The following is a 22253-nucleotide window of genomic DNA, read 5'->3' as shown; positions in this document are numbered from 1 at the left end:
ACACTTAGTTGCAGCTTCCTGTAAAAAGTTTGCATTTTTTAACAGTACATATATATTATATTATATATGTACCCTCTATTGGTTAACTTTTTTTGAGAAAAATTGTAACAAAGTGTTAGTTTAAGCTTACGATATCCTTGATTAGGTAAAACTGATTTGGCGAAGTAAGGAAAATTCTCATTAGTGATTATTGTTTCTCATTAACTGTATATAATGTTGAAATTGTTAGATTTTGGTTTCTCTTTTATCCAAAACAGCGGTTTCCAAACGATTTAAATACAATAAATAATAACGTAAACCGAGCTAGCTTGACAAAATTATATATCATGTTTTTAAAGTATAGATACTGAAATTTGTCCCTAATCTGTTACCAAATCCAAAAATTGATCCTGATCTCAAGATGGTACTTGCTACACATAACGTATCTTTAAATGGTAATGGTGCAGAAAAATACTGTAAGAGCTGTAATTTGTCGCTGAAAAATAGAAAAATTTTACTAACCGCTGGAGCGACAAATTTTTGATTTTTTGGAATTTAAAGCCCGTTTCTTATTTATTTCGCAATATTTAACTCAAATTGTTTTAAAAACACAAGGCGGTAAGCTAAAATAGGTATAAATGCATACCTTTTACTAGATTTTGCTGCTCAGATGACATAAATACAAACATTAGTTAAAAAAAGATTGTTTGTCAGAAAATACAGTTAAAAAAGTTTGCATATTGCAAATAAGTTGATGCAGCACTCTGCATATACATACATATAACAAAGGTATTCTTACGATATTTTGAAGCCGTTCGAATTAGTTATGCATGATGTATTGTATTGATTAATTATTAGATATATCTGTATTATCCTTTATGGTTATTATTGTTTATTAGGTTTAATGCTTGATTATAAAAACTACGTATCATTGAACACTTCTACCTATGTATAGTAGTAATATCTATTAGCTTTTATTATTTATTACAGTTCGAACAACTAAATTTTTCGTAGTGTATAAAAATATAGTGATAGCTAATTTTTGCTATTAATTGGTAAGTTCATGCAACGAAACTTATATATATATATATATGTATCTACATAAGTAAAAAGGATTAGGTCGAAACGTATTCATTAAACTTTGAGCTAAAATTGTTGGTAATATCCAGGGGAAAAATCACAATTTTATTATTCAATACATCTAAGTTTTGACCGAAAAGGGAAATGTGGTATGCCATATTAATTCTAGAAATAATCTGAGGTAAAGGTCGAGATGATGGCCCCCACCCCCGAAGGGGGGCATCGAAAGAAGAGGTCTCCCCCACCACTGTACCATAAAAAGTTCGTGGTGGTCTCACATCTATAAAAAGTTATGGGGGTTCAAAGTTAATAAATATGCCAATTTTTATATATTTCTAGGCATGTAAATATTTATATAGTGATTATTACACAATATTCAAAGGTAAAACTAATGAAAAATACATAAAAATATTGAGAAAGTTATATAAAACATTATTTAAATATCCTTATCAATAGGTTACGTCAGGTTAGGTTAGATTATAGGGTTTTGTTCGAGTGACCACCCTCTTTCGATCCCCCACTTCCACCGCTTGAAAATAATTGTTTTATTGAATTTTATTTGAATAATAGTGTATGAAAATTGTCAAAATAATCAACTTTCAACCTCCATAACTTTTTATGGGGGTGAGACCGCCACGAACTTTTTATGGTACAGTGGTGGGGGAAACCTCCTTTTTCGACCCCCCAACCCCGAAGGGGGTGAGGGCCATCATCTAGACCTTTACCTAATCTGATAATCATTTGCTTAAAAAATCACTTTTTCAAATCTAAATTTTCTGCCGTCTCGTATTCGTCGGATTTCACTTCGTTAGGATATTTTCCGTATACAGTGGATTTCGGGTATAACGACAACGAAGGGACCATTGTAATTTCGTCGTTACATCCAGAAGTCGTTACAGGCAAGGTTAAATGAGATACAGACACGCTGTTTTTCAATTTTGAAACAATTTTCGCCTTTTTTAACAGTAATTGTACATCTGTACACTTATTCAAAAGTTTACTAAACTCAATTGCTACTCAGAAACAACGGTAAAGGTCACCACATTTGTTGACTATCTGTGTGAATGTAAACAAAAGATAAGAAAGCTCTTTGTCTTTAGGGGCCGGCTCCGGTCGCTATATCTGCATGGGATTACTAGGGATTTGTTACAAATGATTCATTAAAAACAGTCGTTACACCCGCACTTGGCGTTACATCCGAAGTCGCTATAGCCAAATGAACTTTGTACTAAAGTGTGCTTTAAATTCAAGGGACTTACATATAACGTCGCTATAGCACAATGGTCGCTATAACCAAGGTCGTAATAAATGAAATCCACAGTATATGTAAAATTTACAGGGAAGAAAAATTTAATTGTTGGAAAGACTTTGCATATTACAAAAAAGTTAACTGTAAAAATTATGAACCCTGCAAAATTTTGAAATATGTATAAGTACAGTAGTCGACATTCAATCCAGTAACTATTAATCTAAATACGTTTTTTCTGAACTTAACAGTAAAAACCCTGTGTAGTCATTAAGTATGTGTTTGGCTTTCGCAAAAAGAACAAAATTTCGTGTTTATATTTAACTAAGTAACTAGTCCTTTAAACTATTATTTTTAAAAAGTAGAAATTGCAATGCTTTTTGAAATTTTTCTGATCAACATGAAACTTTTATGACATTCATTTTACCTTTTGTTTTAATTTAAATAAGTAATTAAGAATAAACCTTATGCATAAATCAATGGTTATCAACTAATTAAGTGCATTTTTAATGTATATTTTGATTATTCTGGGTTTTTTAAAATCAATTTATGAATTTTAATTTTAATATATGTAGATATCAACAAGTGTGCAAATTTACTGTATAAAGAGGAAATGGTAGCTCACAATTCTTAATTTACAGATTTTAGATCTACGGTTTAAAAAAAATTAAAGTTTTATTGCACCTTCTTCGTAATTGAGAACCTTTGGTTTATGTACTTACGTATATATGTTACAGACAATATCATTAGCTAGCGATTATACATAATGGCTAGACATTATGTATATTGACTGAATTGTGTAGATAATTTAATAAATTAATTACTTTCCTAGATATTATTAATAATATAATAGTTATTGGAGTTGATTAATGTATCACTCAAACGTAGGCATAAAGAATATCGTTGAATGTTGAATGAAGTCAAAAAAGGAGAACATTACCTAGCAAAAACGGCAGAAATGAAAGAAAACCGTACTGCAACTAGAACTGACTTATAAGTCCGCAATTATGGTTATGACTGCAGGAAGTTTTCGTTCCCATTTTTTACTGGTTTTTCTAGGTACCTAATGATCTCCTGTTTTAACTTCATTCGACTTTCGACCATATTCGTGACTCCTTCTTAAATTTGCCTGCTCCTGTAATACAAGATAAATTAAAATTTATTGTAGCAACAAGTTAGAACTATTCAGTTTGTTAATAAATTAATGGAATATTTATCTGAATAGTTCTGACTGTAGTTTAAAATTATTAGGGAAAAATGGAAATCAATAAAATTTATAGTTTTTTATTACTTTGTTTAAGCTTTGCAAAATATTTTGTTAATTATCTTACTAAATTATTTGACTAATTCTTCCCCAATAATAGTTTGTCTGAGTTAGGTAGATGTAGATATGTAGTACGTTATAAATAATATCTGGGACATTTGACTTTGGCTGTAACGTATATATTATACATAAAATATGCTGTTTTGGAATAATTATTATTTTTTGAGTAGAAAGATTTAAAATAAGTTTATTGTTCGTACCTGTCGATATTACTTATCAAATTAAAGCGTAATCTAGAAAATAACTTCCGTGTTTAGGGTATTTTCTGTTATCTTTATAAATCCCTTTCGAAGTGAAATATTAGATGTATGCGAGATATAATATCTTATCAATTAGTATAAAACGCTAATTTTACACTAGCCAAGGTTAAGGGATAGTTTTTGCTGAGAATGACGAAATGATAAATTTCATTCAAGACGAGTAGTTATACAGTATATACATTGTGCTTTTCAGGTATTTGAACAATAATAATAATAATAATAAATTTCTATTATTATTATAATAATAATAATAATATAACATCGCGGTGAGTGTCGTCACGCCAGGTCAGATGGTCCACACCTGAACCTTTTCGGCTACTATACACCAGCTAGCGTGATCGTAATATGATGAAATAATGTGCAAATTTTGTACATGTCTTTCAATAAGTTGGTCCAGTTCTCCCTCCTTGAAAACGTGATAGTACCTGTGGAATGTTATAGCGCCACCGATGTTGTCCGATGGTAGCGATTCCTGGGACGTGTTGCTCATCGATTGGTCTTTGCTGATGTTCTTCTTCTCGTGGACCTGTTCGATTTTGTCGCTGGAAAAGAACTGTTTGTCGCAGGAGTCGCTGTTGCTGTTACTATTTTTGTTATACGTTTTCCAATCGTGACACGAGACCAAGGAGAGAGTCGAACCTTCGTCACTATACCTGCTAGTTGATGAGTTCGTCTCCTTGCTACCACGATCGGAACTGTCCCCGGATTCACCCAGTTCGAAATGAACTGATGTGGTCACACTAGATGTGATCGAGTTGCTGCTACTTTCCTTTTCCGATTCGTACGATTCGATCGAAGCACCTTTCTTCAGATAATTTTTGGTCAACGTTTTGGTATTCGCGCCGTCAGTTTCATCGACCACTTTGTCTGTGTTTTTGACCGGATCTTCCGATACATTTTCGCTTTTTGATTGTTTCGTAGAAACAATCGGATTCTTTACACTATTTCGAATAATATCAGCGTTCACGTTTGTTTTAGGTACATCTACGTTTTCGCCGTGATCAGTGTCACCATTGTCGCACGAGCACTTTCCGAATTTACACTTGACGCACTGACTGCTATACAAACTGTCACTCGCAGTTAATTTTGCTAAATATTCGTTTTGCTTCTGAATTTCCGCACTCAATTTCGACAGATCGTCCAATTCCTCGCTTAATCTATTTATGTACGGATCGTGAAGGTTCTCGTTAGAAGGGAATCCTAAAAGTAGTTGTTTCTCATCGGAAATGTGCTGGTATTGATGGATTTCTTGAAGAAGTTTTTCGCTGAGCTTGTCTGCGAAATCTGTTAAATGTCTTCTGCAATCCTCCGCCCAAATGGGGTCCAATTTTCCTGCGGATCGATCTTCGATTTGTTGAACAGTACGTCTCATTTCGAAATTACCTTGTATGACCGAAAGAATATCGCCCGATCGAATTTGCCTTCTTCTGGATCGAGGACTCGATTTTATCACTTTATTAACTGCATTGTCCAACGAATTTGCAACGTTTGCTGCTGCTTCTATTAAGCCCATCGATGAAGCTGTGTCGGTTGTTTTAGCATTATCTTTTGTTTCTTTAGGTTTTATTACAGGTTTATTTATTATTTTCGTTGGAGAAAAAGGAAATCTCGTTCCTACTGTTGGCGATTTATTTTTGTTCTCAACCACACTCTCTATAGAGTCTGGAGAAGAGACAGCACTGGAATCGCTATCTTTATCATCGGTTTCAGGATTAAAGAGTTCTAATGATAGCAGTTTCGGAAGAGGTCTAGCAAGGCTGCGAAAGTTTCCATTGGTAACAGAAGAATGTCTGACTATGGGATAGTTTGATCTCGATGAGCGTACACCAAATCCAGGCTTTTGTTTCAATAGCTCGCGTATGCTTTTGAGTCTTTCATCGCGATTGTTGCTCGGCACTTGGATCTGATTATTAGTCGGGGGTTTTTCCGGGCTTGTTTTGGTATTTAAACTTGTCTTTTTGAATTTAGGTATTGGAGGCACAGAGTATTTTTGTGAGAGTGGTGTCTTTTTTGAAGCTACGACGATTTCTTTAGTTTCCTTCGTTTGAATATCGGCCTTCAGTTGGTCCCTAGAGAGTAGATTTGTCGTAGTGCCGTTCGAACTATCGGAATCTGATTTACTCGAACCGAATCCAGATTTGGGAGAGCTTAACTGTTTAGTTAATGGATACACGGTTAAGGGCATCTGTTTAATTCTAGGACTTGTGGGGCAAGAAGATTGCTTGATGCGTGGTGAGTTTGGGACGGATGTATTAAGGCGAGGCGAAACAGGGCCCGGGGAGAGTGGAGTTGGGGAAGTGGGATCTGTTTTTGGAATGAATATCACCGAAGCGAAACTGTCTTCTGAGTCGACGCTAGTGTCACTCTGTAAGCTGCTGTCTTTGGAGGAATCCGAATTGTCTTCTTTGGAATGTCTGCGTTCACTCGTCGTAGTGACTGAGGAGTCTTTCTTATCATCGATATTATTCGATGTGGTTAAAGTAGGTGTGGTTACGGTTTCATTTTCTGGTATTGTAGGAGACACCAGTTCAGTGCTCTTCCAATTCTGAAAGATTTTTACAAACCCGTTTTTGAAAGAAGAACTAGTCACTTTTTCTATGCCTGTGGAAGTCTTGAATTTGTTTGTGAAGCCAGTTTTGATAAGTTGTAGTCGTTTCGAAGTCGAAACCGAGAAGAGGGAATCTTTTAGCGAATCCAATTTTCTGTGTCTTTGGAATATCAGTTCTTCATTTAACGATGTCTGTTTTTGAATGTTGCGTTTTACGTTCTCCTTTTCTTTGATTCGTTCAGCTGACATGATTTCTTCGTTGAGTGATCGTTGTTTAAATACACCTCGGCAATGGCTGTTGTAGTGAAGTATTTTGAAATCTGGCATGTTCCTGACCATATTTTTCATGTCTGTCGGCTCGTCTAGGGCTTCTTCGGCGTCCTCGTCGCAGATTGATTTCTTCTGTTTCACTAGCCTTGGCTTCATTAACGAAACCTTCGATTGACTCTTATTCTCTTCTTTCGAATCGCGACACGCACTTTCTTCTTGTTGCAGAGTCTGTGAACCACTAGGCACAATTGATTTGGATCGCACAATGTTATTATTCTCTACCGTTTTCATGTCCGTCAGGCTTCGAGACTTGAAGTTCGCCGATAGTTCACTGATGAGTTGCGATGATGGAAATGTTTGACGTCTAGCTGTTATTATGTCTTCATCGTCAATTCGACGAAGTTCGATGGGCAGGTTTTGCACGTCTTCACAGTCGCAACAGTCGCATTTTGTAGCGTCGTATCGTGATGGTGATGGTTCCTTGGTGCATGCCGTCCAACTATCCAAAAACCATGGTCTCTGCACTGAACGTCTAGCACCTGCTAATTTTTGAATTGCTCGACGAACAAAACTGTAGCAGGTCTCATTTGGGGATGAAAGGCTTGAGCTGCTAGGCGATGAACTTCGACCAGGATCTATGGAACGACCCTTGTGTCTGCTTTTGCTGCGCTTTTTGTTCAGAATTAATTTTGCTCTGGAAGAAAAGGAAATAACCAATTGAAATAGAAATATGAATAATTTTTGTTATTCACCTCTCGGATTTATTGGAATCACTATCGCTCTGGGTGTAGGCGTGGTATGGTGGTAGAAAGTCATCCTCTGATGTATTGGTAGTAGAAGTGAGTTCTAGTGATGGTGTGCTAAGGTGCTGGGGTCGGTGCCACGGGACTAGAACGTCTTGCGATTCGAACTTTCGATGACTCTGTTCCATGGCCCAAACGGATATGATGATCCGGCCACCAATCCGCATTACTCGGGCCAGTTCCCTGAGTGCTCTGATACGTCGTTCGGTCGTGGTGAAATGGTGAACAACCGCGATAGACAGTACGGCATCTAGACTTTCATCTCGGAACGGTAATGCCAAGTTGTCCAAAATCATCACCTGCAAAAAGAGTAATAAAATTGCATCGTTGAAAACAAAAAAGTTGCCGTTAAAGCTGCTATTTACTATTGAATAATCACTGCATAGTATAAAACAAAGTCGCTTTCCCGCTGTCTGTCCCTATGTATGCTTAAATCTTTAAAACTACGCAAAGGATTTTGATGCGGTTTTTTTTAAAAGATAGATATAGTAGGGAAACACTGATAATTTTAGAGGTTTCTAATGTGATGTAGTAAATAAACACATTTTTTGCGCTTACATTGCAAACGCTGGCTGAACCCTACGAGATAGATCAAAATAATGTACTACAATATTGTACATCTTAAAAGGGTCTACAAAAAAGTCCGGGATGGTATATGTCTATCTCTTAGGGATAACCCACAATAACCATTTTTATCCTTTACTTTTTATGAGAAATAATGACTTATTTACGAAGCGATTGTAGGCAATACAGCATTAATTCTTATCCAATTAAGTACCTTAAATACATTGTGCATTTAATATAGATCAATATGGCCCTTTACAGCATGTAATTTAAATGAATATTTTCGAAGATATTACAGATTTAAAATGCAGGGACATAGCGGTTGCGGCGGTACCGGCCGGGAGGCCGGTTTGTATTGTCTAATGACAAAAAAACTGTGAATGTTGTATATAAAGACATTCTGTAGTATATTTAGTATGTTCAGGGGGTATCTTTTGAAGATTTCCCCTTTTCGATAATAATCTAAACAAAACAAAAATATATTTAATATCAGCATTGCACCCGTGCGAAGCTGGGGCGGGTCACTAGTACTTCATAAACAAATGTGGTAGTTAATGAAAAGTAATTTCATTACCTATTACAAAAATACTTTACTCTTTACAAAAGTAATGCTTGATGGAAAACATTTCCATTGCTCATTACAAAAGTAGTGAATAATGAAGTGATAATGGGTTACGAAAATTATTCTGTATTCGTAAGTGTGATTAATAATAATAAAATAATTGTACATTATCATGAACAGAGGACTCTATGGAAGTCAGTAAGAAATAGGCGAGATAGGTTGATAGGACACTTTTTCAGGCATGAAGGTCTAATCAGAGACATATTAGAGGCAGAAACAGGAGTGAAGAGGAGTAGAGGTAAACCTAGATAAGATTACTGTTCACATATAGTTAAGGATGTAGATTTTTCTAGTCTTAGGAAAATGCGAAGATTAGCTCAGTATAGGAAAAAGTGGAGGTGCGTGTCGTCCAACTAGATGAGATTATCATGTTTATACTTTTAATAGTGACTGAAATAATAGGATATAGGAGAAATAATGGCAAAACACGTGGGTGCAATTTGATGTTTTTTTAATGGTTCATGCATATATTTTGTATCTACATGCAAATCAAAGGTGGAGGTGTTTCGAAAGGAATACTCACAATAATATGTTCAATACAGAGAAAAAATTGAAGGTTTATATAGTTAATGTTAAATGTCAAAGTAGCTTTTTTGTGAAAGAGATACTGATACGAATTTAAATATTAATTTAAAGAGCATCTCAGTTTTTTCATTCTTTTTAGAAACTTGAGATAAACACTCGAGTTATTGTTTTACGTCATTCTGAAATACTTTTAGCTCCATAATCGATCTTCTTCAAGCATAAAAATGAGTCAAGTTGAAAGGCAAACAACATTGTGTCAAAGCTTTTTCAGTCTTGTATTTATAAAGCAGTTTCATTCATTTTATTTTTATTTTGTATAATCATAAGAACATGCCAAAAATCAGTTTTGAGCATTACATACAAATATAAGTAGATAATTTTGAACAAACTGATAGATTTCCGGATTTTAATCGTCCCTTATTCGTGGAGATCCTACATTGATAACGTGAAGTTCCGGAAGATGTCCCTTGTGATAGGACACGAAACTTTGAACACTTTTATCTCGCTTTGAGCTGTCGTGGGGATATCTTCAATAAAACACGGTTAGAATCTGGAAATCTAGTTTCTTCAGCTAACAGTCAATTCATATTATACGTTCCAGCGTAGTTGCTATATTTTTAACGTTTTACATGGTCGGTTATACATTTTCCTCACCGGTATATGTATCTGTGTATGTTGAAACATTTATGTTTGATGCGGCTGTTTTATTTTTCCACGTATTGTGTACTTTTTCATGTTACCTCCCGAGACTTTCGTGAGGTATCGGCAATAAGCCAAGAGATACACGATTTTCATGCAAAAGATGCAGGTCTTTTATGAATGTTTAACGGAGCAAGCGGGGCACTAGCCGAGGCAAGAAATCAAGAGTTCTTTATGGCAGAAAATGATCTATTCAGACAACATCTCGGCTATATTAAAAATGCCCGGAGCATTCGCCATCGGGCGATGAATTGGCGAAGTCGATAAAGCCAGAGATTTCTCTGTTACCTCATTCCACTGTCTGCAGCAAACAGACATAAGACTGCGGAAGATGCCATTTTCAGCTCATCAGTCACGGATACATAGACCTCATACTACACAAATCTCTTGTAATCTTAATTGCTTTTGAACGGAGAGCACGTTCAATCAAGCGCTTCGTTTAATATCGATTTTCAACCAAGACCAGATAAAAATACACATTACGTATGAAGATGGTAAGGAATTAAATTTTACCTTCTATATTGGTAACAAAAATAAAAAAAAATCTATTAATATAATAGCTACTGTTAAAAGTATCAAAGCGGAAGTTCTCGGATAAAGGAAATTGGAATAAAAACGGATTAAGTGGATGTTTATTGAACTAGATATAAAAAATTTTAGTTAAATTTAAAAATAATGATTTTGTACCACAGAAGCTTCTTGGACATCGCGATTTTGTTTTTCTCTTTATGATCACTATAAGTCGAGCTGGAGCTGCAACGTAGAGAAATAAATATTAGGAAGAGAGTCAGACAGGGATGCACACTGTCACCGCTAGTTTTTAATCTATACATCGAAGACGCAATCAACATCATTAAAGACAGTACAACTGTAAGGATAGATATACAGGGGCAAAAGATTTACATTTGCAAATGATATAGCATCTATACTTCGTTTACTTTCTGTAGCGATGTGACCTTCAGTTTGACCGGCGCAAGGTAGAAAAGAACAGCACTAGGCCAGAAAAGGAAGGAGACAACTCTCGGCCAAACTATTAACCGGTGAGGAGCGTATAATCCGTACAGTACAGCACGGAAAATTGACCATTTTATCCACTACAATTGCATTGCTCAAATGTGCTGTTATTGGTAACATTTACTACTGAAAACATCAACGAGATGTTTATTTATATTTGAGGACATATTAAGGGCTTCAACGCTTGTTTTCGACTCGCACCACTATTCATGATTGAACAAAACTTTTGGCAGGTACTGTATGAAAAAGTATGTTTAATGAACGAGTCAAGAGTATAATGAGCTTTTTTCTCCCTGCCTACGACATTGCCAGCGCGCATCCATGACATTGGAAGGGGCACAGCGCTACAGAAAGTAAATGCAGTATAGGAAGGTGAAGTTAGAGATAGCTTTTAATAAAATGGAAGCGGTATTGACAACAGTATTGTATGAAAATAAATAAAAGTAAAACAAAAATACTGGTATGGTAGGGAAGAAAAAGTAGAGAAAGAGCCAATAGAAAGATAGGAGACGAAAAATTAGAAGAAGTGTCTGATTTTAGGTATCTAGGAAGTCAGATAAGTAAGGACGGAAGGAGTAGTAGGGATATAAAGTAGCAGATAGCGCTAGGTTGAGTTGTGTTTTCAGTAAAAAGAAGTCATTTCTATGTTCGCAAACGGTTAATTTAGAAATTCTAAAAAAATTGTTAATGTTGTATGTTTTGTGCGCGACGCTGTACGAGTGCGGCGGAAAAGAAAAGGTTAGAAGCATTCAAAATGTGGTGTTACAGGCGAATGATGAGAATACTGTGGATAGAGAAGGTTAGAAATTAAGAGGTATTACAAAGATTAGGAGAACAGAGGACTCTATGGAAGTCAACAAGACTCTCAGGCATGAAGGTCTAGTTTTAAGGAAATGTGAAGATTGGCTCAGCATAGGAAGAAGTGGAGGTGCGTGTCCAACCAGTCTTAGGACTGACAACCGTATGATGATGATGATAGTTTTTATGTTTCGGTCGGATCCTAAAAAAAGTGGCGGATGTGCCGGGTACCCGACCCATTTTTATTTTTCAAGCGAATATAGCCAATGACAACTAATGTTTGCGACTAATAAATTACCTAATAAAAGGGCTAAGCGATAAATAACTGTTGCGGGGTTAAGTTAGGAAAGTAATGCGAATTATAACTGAATACTTATTGCAAACATTAGCAATAAAAAAAAAAACAGACGCTAAATATTAAAAAGTCTCACCATTTTTAAAAACGTGAAGCTTTTTAATTTTTCACCTGATTTGTTATTAATTACTGCGGAAAAAGTTAGTTTTGCACAAAAAAGTAAATAATTAATTGTATGAGACGTATGTAAAACTTATTTAATGATGTTGTTAGTTTAACTGTTTCTTGAAGTTTCAATTTTAATAGCTAAAAGTTTAAAACAACGATTTTCAGACATTTGTATTTGTTTCTAATTAGTGTTGGAAATAGTTTTGAAAACTAAGTTACTACAGTTATAAGTTTTTTACAGTGTCCAATTAATGGTACAATTGTTTTAGATTAAATTTTAACTCTGAACATCAAATGAAATGAATGAAAAATGATACCAACAAGCACAATTATTGAAAAGAGAAATAAAATACTTTTTCGAGTGAAAAGTAATAATGAAATAGAAAATGCATTTGATCAAATGAAAGCTGTGTTGCACATGGCTTTCATATTAGTTCGAGAATTAAGGGATGTTAAATATTGAAGAACTACAATTATAATTATTTATTTATTAAATTATCTCTCGAATGAACAAAGTAACAGATAACTATTTCGTTTTTTTTTTTAAAGTTTATTTTTCTGTATCAAATTTAAACGAATAACGTTCCGCGTTTCCTCTCCTTTAAACGAAGATCGATATAAAAAGCGGATGTTAATTCAACGAGTTTCCTCTCTAAGGGCAATTAGGATTTTGAGATATTTTTGCATAAGGTCTTTACATTGAAGAGTATCGAACTGAAAACGGCATCTTCTTAAAAAACCACTTTATAAAAGGCTCTTGCCAATTATCTGTATATATATAGTACCCAACAATCCGTCTTAGGACATAAGCCTTTCTGAAAACATTTTATTTTAAATTTTGCATGACGAAAGTATAAAAAATATATGTATAAACTTCCATATGTACTATCTATAACATTTACAGTAAAAGTTCCCTATTGACGGTTTCCTTATTCGCGTTTTCATTATTCGCGGGTGAAAAAATTGCAACCCAATTCCTGTATTCGCAGTTAAAAATTTCATTATTTGCGGTTGCAGTCGGTAAACAGAAATGGATTCGGTGTCATTTATTAAGGGGATTAACCGCAATAGACCGCCCGTGCCTAGTGTGAATTTTTCCGAAAACATGGGTTCCTATTCTAAACATCGTGATTTTTTGTATGGTAACAGACAAAGGTTCACACTAACTCGGTACGTTTTTGGTTTTCAATAATACGGTCATTAAAAGCTTTTACAAGTGCTTAAAGTTGATGCTTCTTGTAGGACACGTATTTTCAATAGAAATTAAAAAATGGCCTTCGACAAGCTTCAGAACAAAGCTTTATCTATCTTACTACAAAATTTCATACCTCTATTCTAAACATTAAACTCTTGATATCTAGAACCGATAATTTGAATTCCCTTAAAGTATCGGCATCTTTTGAGTATGTACAGTTGGTACGTGCCGAAGCGGCTTTTATAAAAAATCTAACTGAGTAGAAAAAGATTCGGTGTTATTTTTCAACGTATCGGCATCTTTTGAGTACTGTTGGCTCGTGACGAGGCGACTTTTATAAAAGATGTAACCGAGTGGACTAATTTCAAAATTCAAAACAAGAAAAAATCACTAAATTTTTTAAACTCTTGCCTAAAGCTGATTATAACGATTAATTTTAATTGTGAATTTATCAATAGATTGATTTCATTTTGATACATAATGGTTTTATTTGGGAACCTTAGAACGTATCCCCTATGATTCCATGCTAATTATCATTCCATATCCATTTACTACCAAGGAGTGTGGGATATTTTCCTAAAATTTTTGCGCGAAAAAAGTTTGAGTTCTTTTAGTTTTTAATTTATCTGTGACTTGAAGTTCACTTTACTGTCTGTGAAAAATATGGTTTTGAAATTGTAATTTTGTTTTACAATATTTTTTCTTACGAAGAAGGTATCTTAAATTTCATCTGCAGTACTAGCTATAAATGATTTTTATTTACAACTATTAAAACTAAAGGTGAATTGCCCTGATAGAAACAGAAATTGGGGTCCGGATAGTGCTCATGACTATCACACTTGCATAAAAGCCGGGCCTGATTTGACCAAGAATGTAATGCTATTTAGCACGGAGTTCTATTAAAAACTTATAGCGAAATCAAAGTCCTAAGTGGGTTAGATGCCTAATTCGGTTCATTATTGAATCCAGGACGGGTATTAGTGAGATTCCTGATTGGGAATTGAGTCAGTCCCCAGTGGATTTTAGAAAAGTATTTAATTAGATTAGAATTAGATCAGGTTTACGCTATCAGGTAACTTAACATGGTTTATTGACCCGATTGGGAGTTAGTCATGAACCGGACATACGAGGTCTACTCAAAAAGTATCGCAAATTTTGTGTTTTTTCAAAAATTATTTATTTGTTCACGAATATGTTTTTTTGTCCCCTTTAAAGTAATCCCCACTAGACATTATACACTTGTTGTTCAACTCCTTCTTCTATGCCGTCGTTATCTCCTCAATCGTAGGGTAGCGTCGTCCTTTCATGGGCCTCTTCAGTTTTGGGAACAAGAAAAAGTCACAGGAGGCCAGATCTGGGGAATACGGTGGCTGCGCCATTAGTGTGTTGTCTTTGGTGAAAAATACGCGCACAAGCAACGATGTGTGAGCATTTGTTCTTCCACAAAATCGGGCGTTTCTGCCGGATTGTTTCGCGTAAATTTTACATAACTTGTAGGAAATATTCTTTATTGACCGTTCTACCCTGTGGCAAGAACTTATGATACATCACACCTCTACAATCGAAGAAAATTGTAAGCAAAATCTTCACATTCGACTTAACTTGGCGCTTTTTTCGGTCTTGACTAGTGGGGCAGCTTCCATTAGGATGATTGAGCTTTGGTTTCCACGTCATATTCATAAACCCTTGATTCATCATCGGCGTATGACTCTCTGGAGCATATTTGGGTCGTCGCGGACAGAGTTCAAGTACTCCTTAGCAATGTTAATGTGATACTGTTTTTGGTTGAAATTAAGCAATTTTGGTACGAATTTCGCGGCGTCGTTGTGTTAAAACATTTGTTACATATTCAAAATGAAAATAGATTTTCTCGAAAATGGTGCATTTCCTGCCCATAAATGATAAAGGTTAAATCTAAATCATTACAAATTAGTGACAGTTTCCTCCCTTGAGGAATACGAGTAATTTCCAGAGACGCTATATATACTATGTAGATTATTTTTGGATGGAATACAATTGACATACCTCGTTGTCTTTATCTCGCGCTATATCACCCAAACGTCTTGATCTCTCTCCACCCATGTTGAATATAGAACTGTTCAAGCTTAAATATTTTCCGGAACCACAACCTGTGAAAATAGAAAAAAAAATTGTTAGTTTATTTTTCAACGGATGTATCATAATTAAAGAATTATCGTCCAGTACTTGTGTGATCTAACTTCTTAGTTATTGGTGCATATGTGTAATAATAATAGGTTTCCGCAGCAGTCTTAGGGTACTTTACTTATAAAGGTTGAGTGGACCCCTTACAATGTCACTCACGTATTCGTTGGTTGGTTGTTTTTCTTTGAAACCAGCAAATGCAGAAATGTTCAAATTGGAAAAGTTACAATAGATTTGGATTTTTGAAAGATGGACGCTATCTTGTATGAACGTTTTTTTTTTTCATGTGAAGAGATTCATAGGTCATAGATCTCTTTGAGGGAGGAAAAGGAGGAGGAATGTTCCCTATTTCCTCACCCCTGAAACCGCCACTGTATAATTATTGGAAAACAAAGGGTTTAGAAGTTGATGCTTGAGTATTTCTATTCTATCTGTGTGTATGGTAGCGTAGAGTCCCGACGCTATGGTGCGACGGATGTTTTCTTCTTCTGACCAGCAAAGAACGTGCTAGGAATAAATCAAGCTAATAAATAATACATTCCCACGGGACTCGTACGTGGGTAGTCATCAATTACAACGATAGCACATTAAGTTTCGTTTCGAACGAGAAAAACTTGTCCTGACGAACATGCATGCTTTTAAACAAGCATGCAGAATTGTAAAAGTGCTCGTTAATTAGAATATACACACGGCTTGAAGAAAGGAGAAATTTCTAAACCTTGTTTGAGCAAAAAAGAACAGAAAAGAAGAAAAACAGATAAAAGATGTTTCTATTGTAAAGTTAGTTTCATGGTTTTATGAGTCGTAACCCGGACAAAGGACGGTACCTTTGTTGGTGGTGAACTTGAAAACATTCCCTCGTAACTTATCCTAACCTGACCTAAACTGAATTCTTAGTGAGTAGCACTTAACCCGTAATATTTTTCAATAATTTTATAATGTACTAGAATAACTCATCGTCATGTCTCTAGCAGTAAAAACATAGAGCTTTAGCAGTAAAAATGTAGAGCTTTTGCAGCAAAAACATAGCTTTAATATAAAGTTACAGTAACTTTCATCATCATAAGGTCGTCAGTCTTAAGACTGGTTGGACACGCACCTGCACTCTTTCCTATCCTGAGCTAATCTTCGTATTTCTTTCTACAATCAAGCTTTGATGTTTTGTTAATGATAAGTTAGGTAATCCTCACCTTCTACAAAAGTTAAATTAAGTCGAAGCATTTTCAACAAAAAAAGAAAACAGAGGGAACCCATTCATCTGTTTAATTTCGCCTAAAGGAGCTTTTGTGACGGATAAATATAATGTCATTGCAGATGGTTTTATTTGTGTTCCAGGTAATAATTTTGATACTGTTTTGCATATTCTTTAGCTTGAATAATTCATTTTAAAACACCATAAAAAGTAATCGGTTGTAAATTCTGTTATCTATAATTATAAACCTTGGTTAGTCAATCATCATCATCAAAACGTCGTCAGTCTTGAGACTGATTGGACACGCACCTGCACTCTTTCCTATCATGAGCTAATCTTCGTATTTCTTTCTGCAATCAAGCTTTGATGTTTTGTTAATGATAAGTTAGGTAATCCTCACCTTCTACAAAAGTTAAATTAAGTTGAAGCATTTTTAACAAGAGGCAACCCATTCATCTGTTTAATTTCCTTTAAAGGAGCTTTCGTGACGGATAAATATATTGTCATTGCAGATGGTTTTATTTGTCTTCCAGGTAATAATTTTAATACTGTTTTGCATATTCTTTAGCTTGAATAATTCATTTTAAAACACCATAAAAAGTAATCGGTGGTAAATTCTGTTATCTACCAAAATTTCTTAGAAATTATATCCCTTGGTTAGTCAATCATCATCATCATAAGGTCGTCAGTCTTAAGACTGGTTGGACACGCACCTCCACTCTATCCTATCCTGAGCTAATCTTCGCATTTCCCTAAAACTAAAACATACCACATCCTTAACGATTTGGGAATAGTAGTCTAATCAAGGTCTGCCTCTCCTCCTTCTCCTATCAGCTCCTGTTTCTGGTTCTAATATGGCTCTAATTAGCTCTTTATGCCTCAGAAGGTTTCCTACTAACCTATCTCGCCTATTTCCATATTTAGCATGATCAATTATAGCAATACTATAAAATTACCTTTAGTACCTGTAATAATATAAGTATATATTATTACAGGTACGATTTGTTTTGTTTATTTCGATCGTATAATAAATAACTCGCCGAAACATTGTGTTCTGAAAAACATGACTTTTAGCGATTTCATGTCTGTCCGAAAATTTTTATTATGTATCAGATACATATGTTTAATTAAACATTTGATATTTTTAATTTACTGGAATATATCTTTTTTTATAAGGTCTCATCAAAATGCCTCTGTTGTGCGCTATGAGAACAATTCGTTTGGAAAACTTGAAAACACTTAAAAGTTTTCATTGCATTTGATGATCACAATTCCTTTTTTTTTGTTGAAGCATTGTCACGTATTAATGACGTAAGAACAAAAGAACGGTCGAAAAGAGAACTGAATAATACACGTACTAAAATTCATAAATAGAAACTTGAAGCCTAAAAATAGGATCTTCTTAGTTTACTCGTGAAAGACGTCACATATCTATAATTTAATCTTCAATCGTCGTAAAGAAAAACGTAGATGTATCCAAAGAAGTCTAATAGGAAACTTTTGAGTGGGATTGCTTATAAAATATTCATTGACTTCTGTGACGTAATATGTTCATGTTATACGTGCAACTACCTATTTGTATCGATTATTGGGATGTAACAAAGAAATAAAAATAAATTTCTGTTACAGTCTCAAATCGATGACTATTGTTGTATTTAAAAGTTTGTTAAATAACAAATGCTATTTGCCGACTGTCGCTTTCCACGATCAGTAAAAAAAATTAAAAATGTGAAGATGGCTTAGTATTTAGGTATGAAGAATAACAGGCTGTAATACAAAGGTAGAAAATGTAAACACTGGGGATGAAGTTAGACAAGAATGTTTAATGCAAGAACTAGACAAAAAATTTGTCAGTAATAACAAGATAAGAAATTCTCGTAGCAAGAACAAGACTTCTTGCCAGGAAGTTAGCAAGAATCAGGAATTCTTTGGTACAAACATTGTAGGTATGAAGTGCAACAGCCTGTAATAGAATTTGAACAACGTAGAAAAAGTAAATACTGGGAAGGATGTTAGACCAGGATGTTTAATGCAAGAACTAGACAAAAAATTTGTCAGGAATAACAAGATAAGAAATTCTCGTAGCAAGAACAAGACTTCTTGCCAGGAAATTAGCAAAAAGCAGCATTCTTGGGTACAAATATTGTAGGTATGAAGTGCAACAGCCTGTAATAGAATTTGAGCAACGTAGAAAAGGTAAATACTGAGAAGGATGTTAGACAAGGATGTCTAATGCAAGATCTAGACAAGAACTTGGTCAGCAATTGCAGGATAAGAAATTCTCGTAGCAAGAACAAGACTTCTTGCCAGGAAGTTAGCAAGAATCAGGAATTCTTGGATACAAACATTGTAGGTATGAAGTGCAACAGACAAAGATGCACAATGCAAGAACAAGTCAAAAAATTTGTGAGCAAGAACAAAACAAGACAAGAATTCCTCGTAGCAAGAAGAAGACTTCTTTCCAGAAAACGAATTTCTCTTAGGAAGAGCATGATTTCTTACCAGGAAATTAGCAAGAAGTACAAGTACGAAAGTTTTGACGTAGACCATCAACTGAAAAGCACGCAGTACTTACTTGACTTAACGTTTGTGTAATGCAAATTACTTTAAAAAGTATAAATTTTAAATCTGTAGTAGGGATTCTAATATTTTAAAGGAACTAAAATAAACTATATGACGTGTGAAGTGTGCAAAAAATTGAGCAATTAAAATTCTTCTTCCACGAATTTAGACAAATTAAACTTGGGGACTCCCCAAGTCAGCAGAAACAAGAAACAGAAAGACTCTGACAAATTGGTAAAGACTTTCACCGACAGTAAGTGAACTGATTCAGTTCACATCCAGCATTGGAAATGGAAGGATTCGAAAGATGCTCGCCTCTCGTGCAATCGAAACGTTAGGAAGCATCAGAAAGACTATAGTGATACAAGAATGCAGTAATCAAGAAATTAATAAGTCAAGAAAACAACTTCCCATCTTTATAAGGAAGACAGACAAGAAGACAAGCAAGACCAGAAATCTTGTTTTGTGCATCATCGAAGTTGCAATTAATATTATTAAAGACAGGACAGTTTTTCGGAAGGATATCTACAAATATTGACTCAAAATAAGAAGGAGTCTCCAACCAGTCTTGGACTGATAATCAACAAAATCAGAATATGGCCTAATACATAAATTTATGTGTGTATACTAATTACAGTTAAAATTACAGTTTACGATTTGGTTGCATGCATTTTCAGCAACTTTGTCACTGTAAAAGAAGTTGAACAATGCTGGTTCATAGAACACAATTATAAAACTCTTACAATTGCGTGCTTATGCTGCAAGCAAAAAACAAACGAAATGAAATGAATCATCGTTATATGAGAGACATTTATTCGTGGGTGTAAAGGTAGTTTAGGGATGGCAAGGTAAAACAAATGAAATAAAACGGGACTAATAACTTAACAATGTATTTACAAAACTGGAAGAATGAAATTAGAAGTGAAATATGGAGAAATAAAACTAGTTTAAGACTTAGCAGATGAAGATTACTTGAATTGAAGTGTAGAAAACTAAATTTGGAAGTGTTAGTGTTTTGGAAATGAAAATGTTAGGAAAATTATTAGGGCAGAGCTAGAAGTATTTAGATGAAAACCATCAATTAGAAGAGAATAAAATCTGTAAATATGAATAAATAAAATACTAAGAAATAGATAGATAGAATATTAACCCTAAACCACCGAAGAACCTATCATTAAAAAGAAATTAAGAAGAGACAATGGTTATTGACATCATGCAGTTAGTAAGTAAAGTTGAAATGTTAGAAGGGATTATAGAAAAGTCCAAGTAATAAAGGTATTTACACAGAGCACAATAGACAGGTACATACACAAAAGATTTGATGTAGAAATATTAGGGCAGATATGTACATAATGATAAAAACAGAACAATATAACACAATTTCAATAGAAAATGTGAAAAGATATCTGTACAACAAGAAAAATAAAAATAGAAATAAGTATATACAGATGTAGGTATTTAAACACGTTGTGGCGAACAGGTATGGGTGGCCACAGTAGACACAAAACTAATAAAAATTCAAACCTTCGTACCTAATAGCTCTCGAGTTTAAATAAGAAATGTTTGTTTTGTAATACATTTAATTGTCATGTACAGTGGATTCCTTCTCAGTCAATATCAATCATTTTACAGTAACTTAGGTTTAGGTGCTCATCAAAATTATTCCGTTTCGAACCTTCATTGGACTTACCAACATCACAGACGAGTGAACCAGGTTCTAGCTCTTCAATAAATTGTTGCACCCTAGGCCAAGGTCCACTGTTTGGTTTTTCTAGAAATTGTTCATATACGTCGTACACGTACGCTTGCTCCAAAGCCACGCTTCGAGCTACCTGGTCATTAGATGGCATGATTAACTTCCTAAACACCTGAAATAAATAAAATAAAAACATTTATATATTCATTTATCCATGGTGTCTGTATTATTAGCAAACTCAAATTTTGCCTTATTTTATGATCTCATTTTATCAACTACTAAAAAGTAGTCATGGTGACAAAGAACACCAAGTTTCTAGACGATATATACTGGATCATTCTAGAACACGGCCAGATTTTATAAATATTTGTTGCGAGATCGAATGTAAAGCGAAGAAGAAAGAGTCAAGAACGAGTGAGAAAGTGTTCATATAGTGGTGAATTAATAACTAATTAAAAGTAGAAGTGTTAAATAACAGGATTCAACGTGTTAGGGCCAAATTTATCCAGGCACGGCTTTATTTAAAAAGACATTTTTGAAATACGCGCTTGTGATGATTTTGACCAACATCGCATCAGCAACATATTCGGGTTCTGTAAGTTGTGGGAATAGTGAAGAAGTAGTACCATATACAGATAGACTAGTCTCTACAACGTAACAAGTTATAAAAGTAAGGTTCACTTGTGGAAGAGAGTTGAAACAACTCCCCATTCTTTGTTTATTTTGATAGTGGTAGTTGCACTTTGAAAATATGTATACAAATTGAATCATATAACTCCTCAAGGAAAAATACCCGTCTTATTGGGCTTTCATCCTCTATCCAAAAATGATTTTGCCTAATTTCTGTTTAGTATTCTTTCTAACAGTACAAATTGGTGTTAGATAAGTCATTTTATTTTATCAGTAATCGTTTGTTCTCTACGTTCAACATGTGTTACACATGGTAGCAATAACCGTCAAATCGTTTTACTACAGTAGACGTGGATATCCATTAATCGCACATAGGTAAATTCTGAATTCTATTTTACGGGAAATGCTCTTCTAGAACGGAAATAAATCACTTTCAATTTAATCGAATGCTCGGTATGTCGGGTAGTTATGCATATGTTTGGGAAACATTTTGGGTTCCTGTTCGCTCGCTCAATCGATTGATTGATTATGTCAACTTGGCCACAGAGGAATCGCCAAAATGGATTCATGGAATTCAGAACACATTGTTACGACGCGACCCGACGTGACGCCGATGTTTT

The 22253-nt window shown here is 34.6% G+C and overlaps 1 protein-coding gene across 1 annotated transcript in view; it reads right to left on the bottom strand.

The window, feature by feature from the left end:
- Positions 1 to 4158: 4158 nt before the first annotated feature.
- LOC108742374 overlaps positions 4159 to 22253 on the bottom strand; it is a 38711-nt gene continuing 20616 nt past the window's right edge. Inside the window, exons 2-5 of the mRNA XM_018477564.1 lie at positions 20998 to 21175; positions 15416 to 15519; positions 7460 to 7809; positions 4159 to 7401 (exon numbers count right to left, since the gene is read on the bottom strand). Of these exons, the coding sequence (XP_018333066.1) occupies positions 4176 to 7401; positions 7460 to 7809; positions 15416 to 15519; positions 20998 to 21157 (3840 nt within the window). The 5' untranslated portion in view covers positions 21158 to 21175 and the 3' untranslated portion in view covers positions 4159 to 4175. The remainder of the gene's footprint in view (positions 7402 to 7459; positions 7810 to 15415; positions 15520 to 20997; positions 21176 to 22253) is intronic.

This window comes from Agrilus planipennis, unplaced genomic scaffold (genome assembly GCF_000699045.2).
Source record: "Agrilus planipennis isolate EAB-ADULT unplaced genomic scaffold, Apla_2.0 scaffold318, whole genome shotgun sequence".
Lineage (NCBI taxonomy): Eukaryota > Metazoa > Arthropoda > Insecta > Coleoptera > Buprestidae > Agrilus > Agrilus planipennis.
The sequence above is the reverse complement of the archived record's forward strand: the minus strand, read 5'-3'. Positions and strand labels throughout refer to the sequence as shown.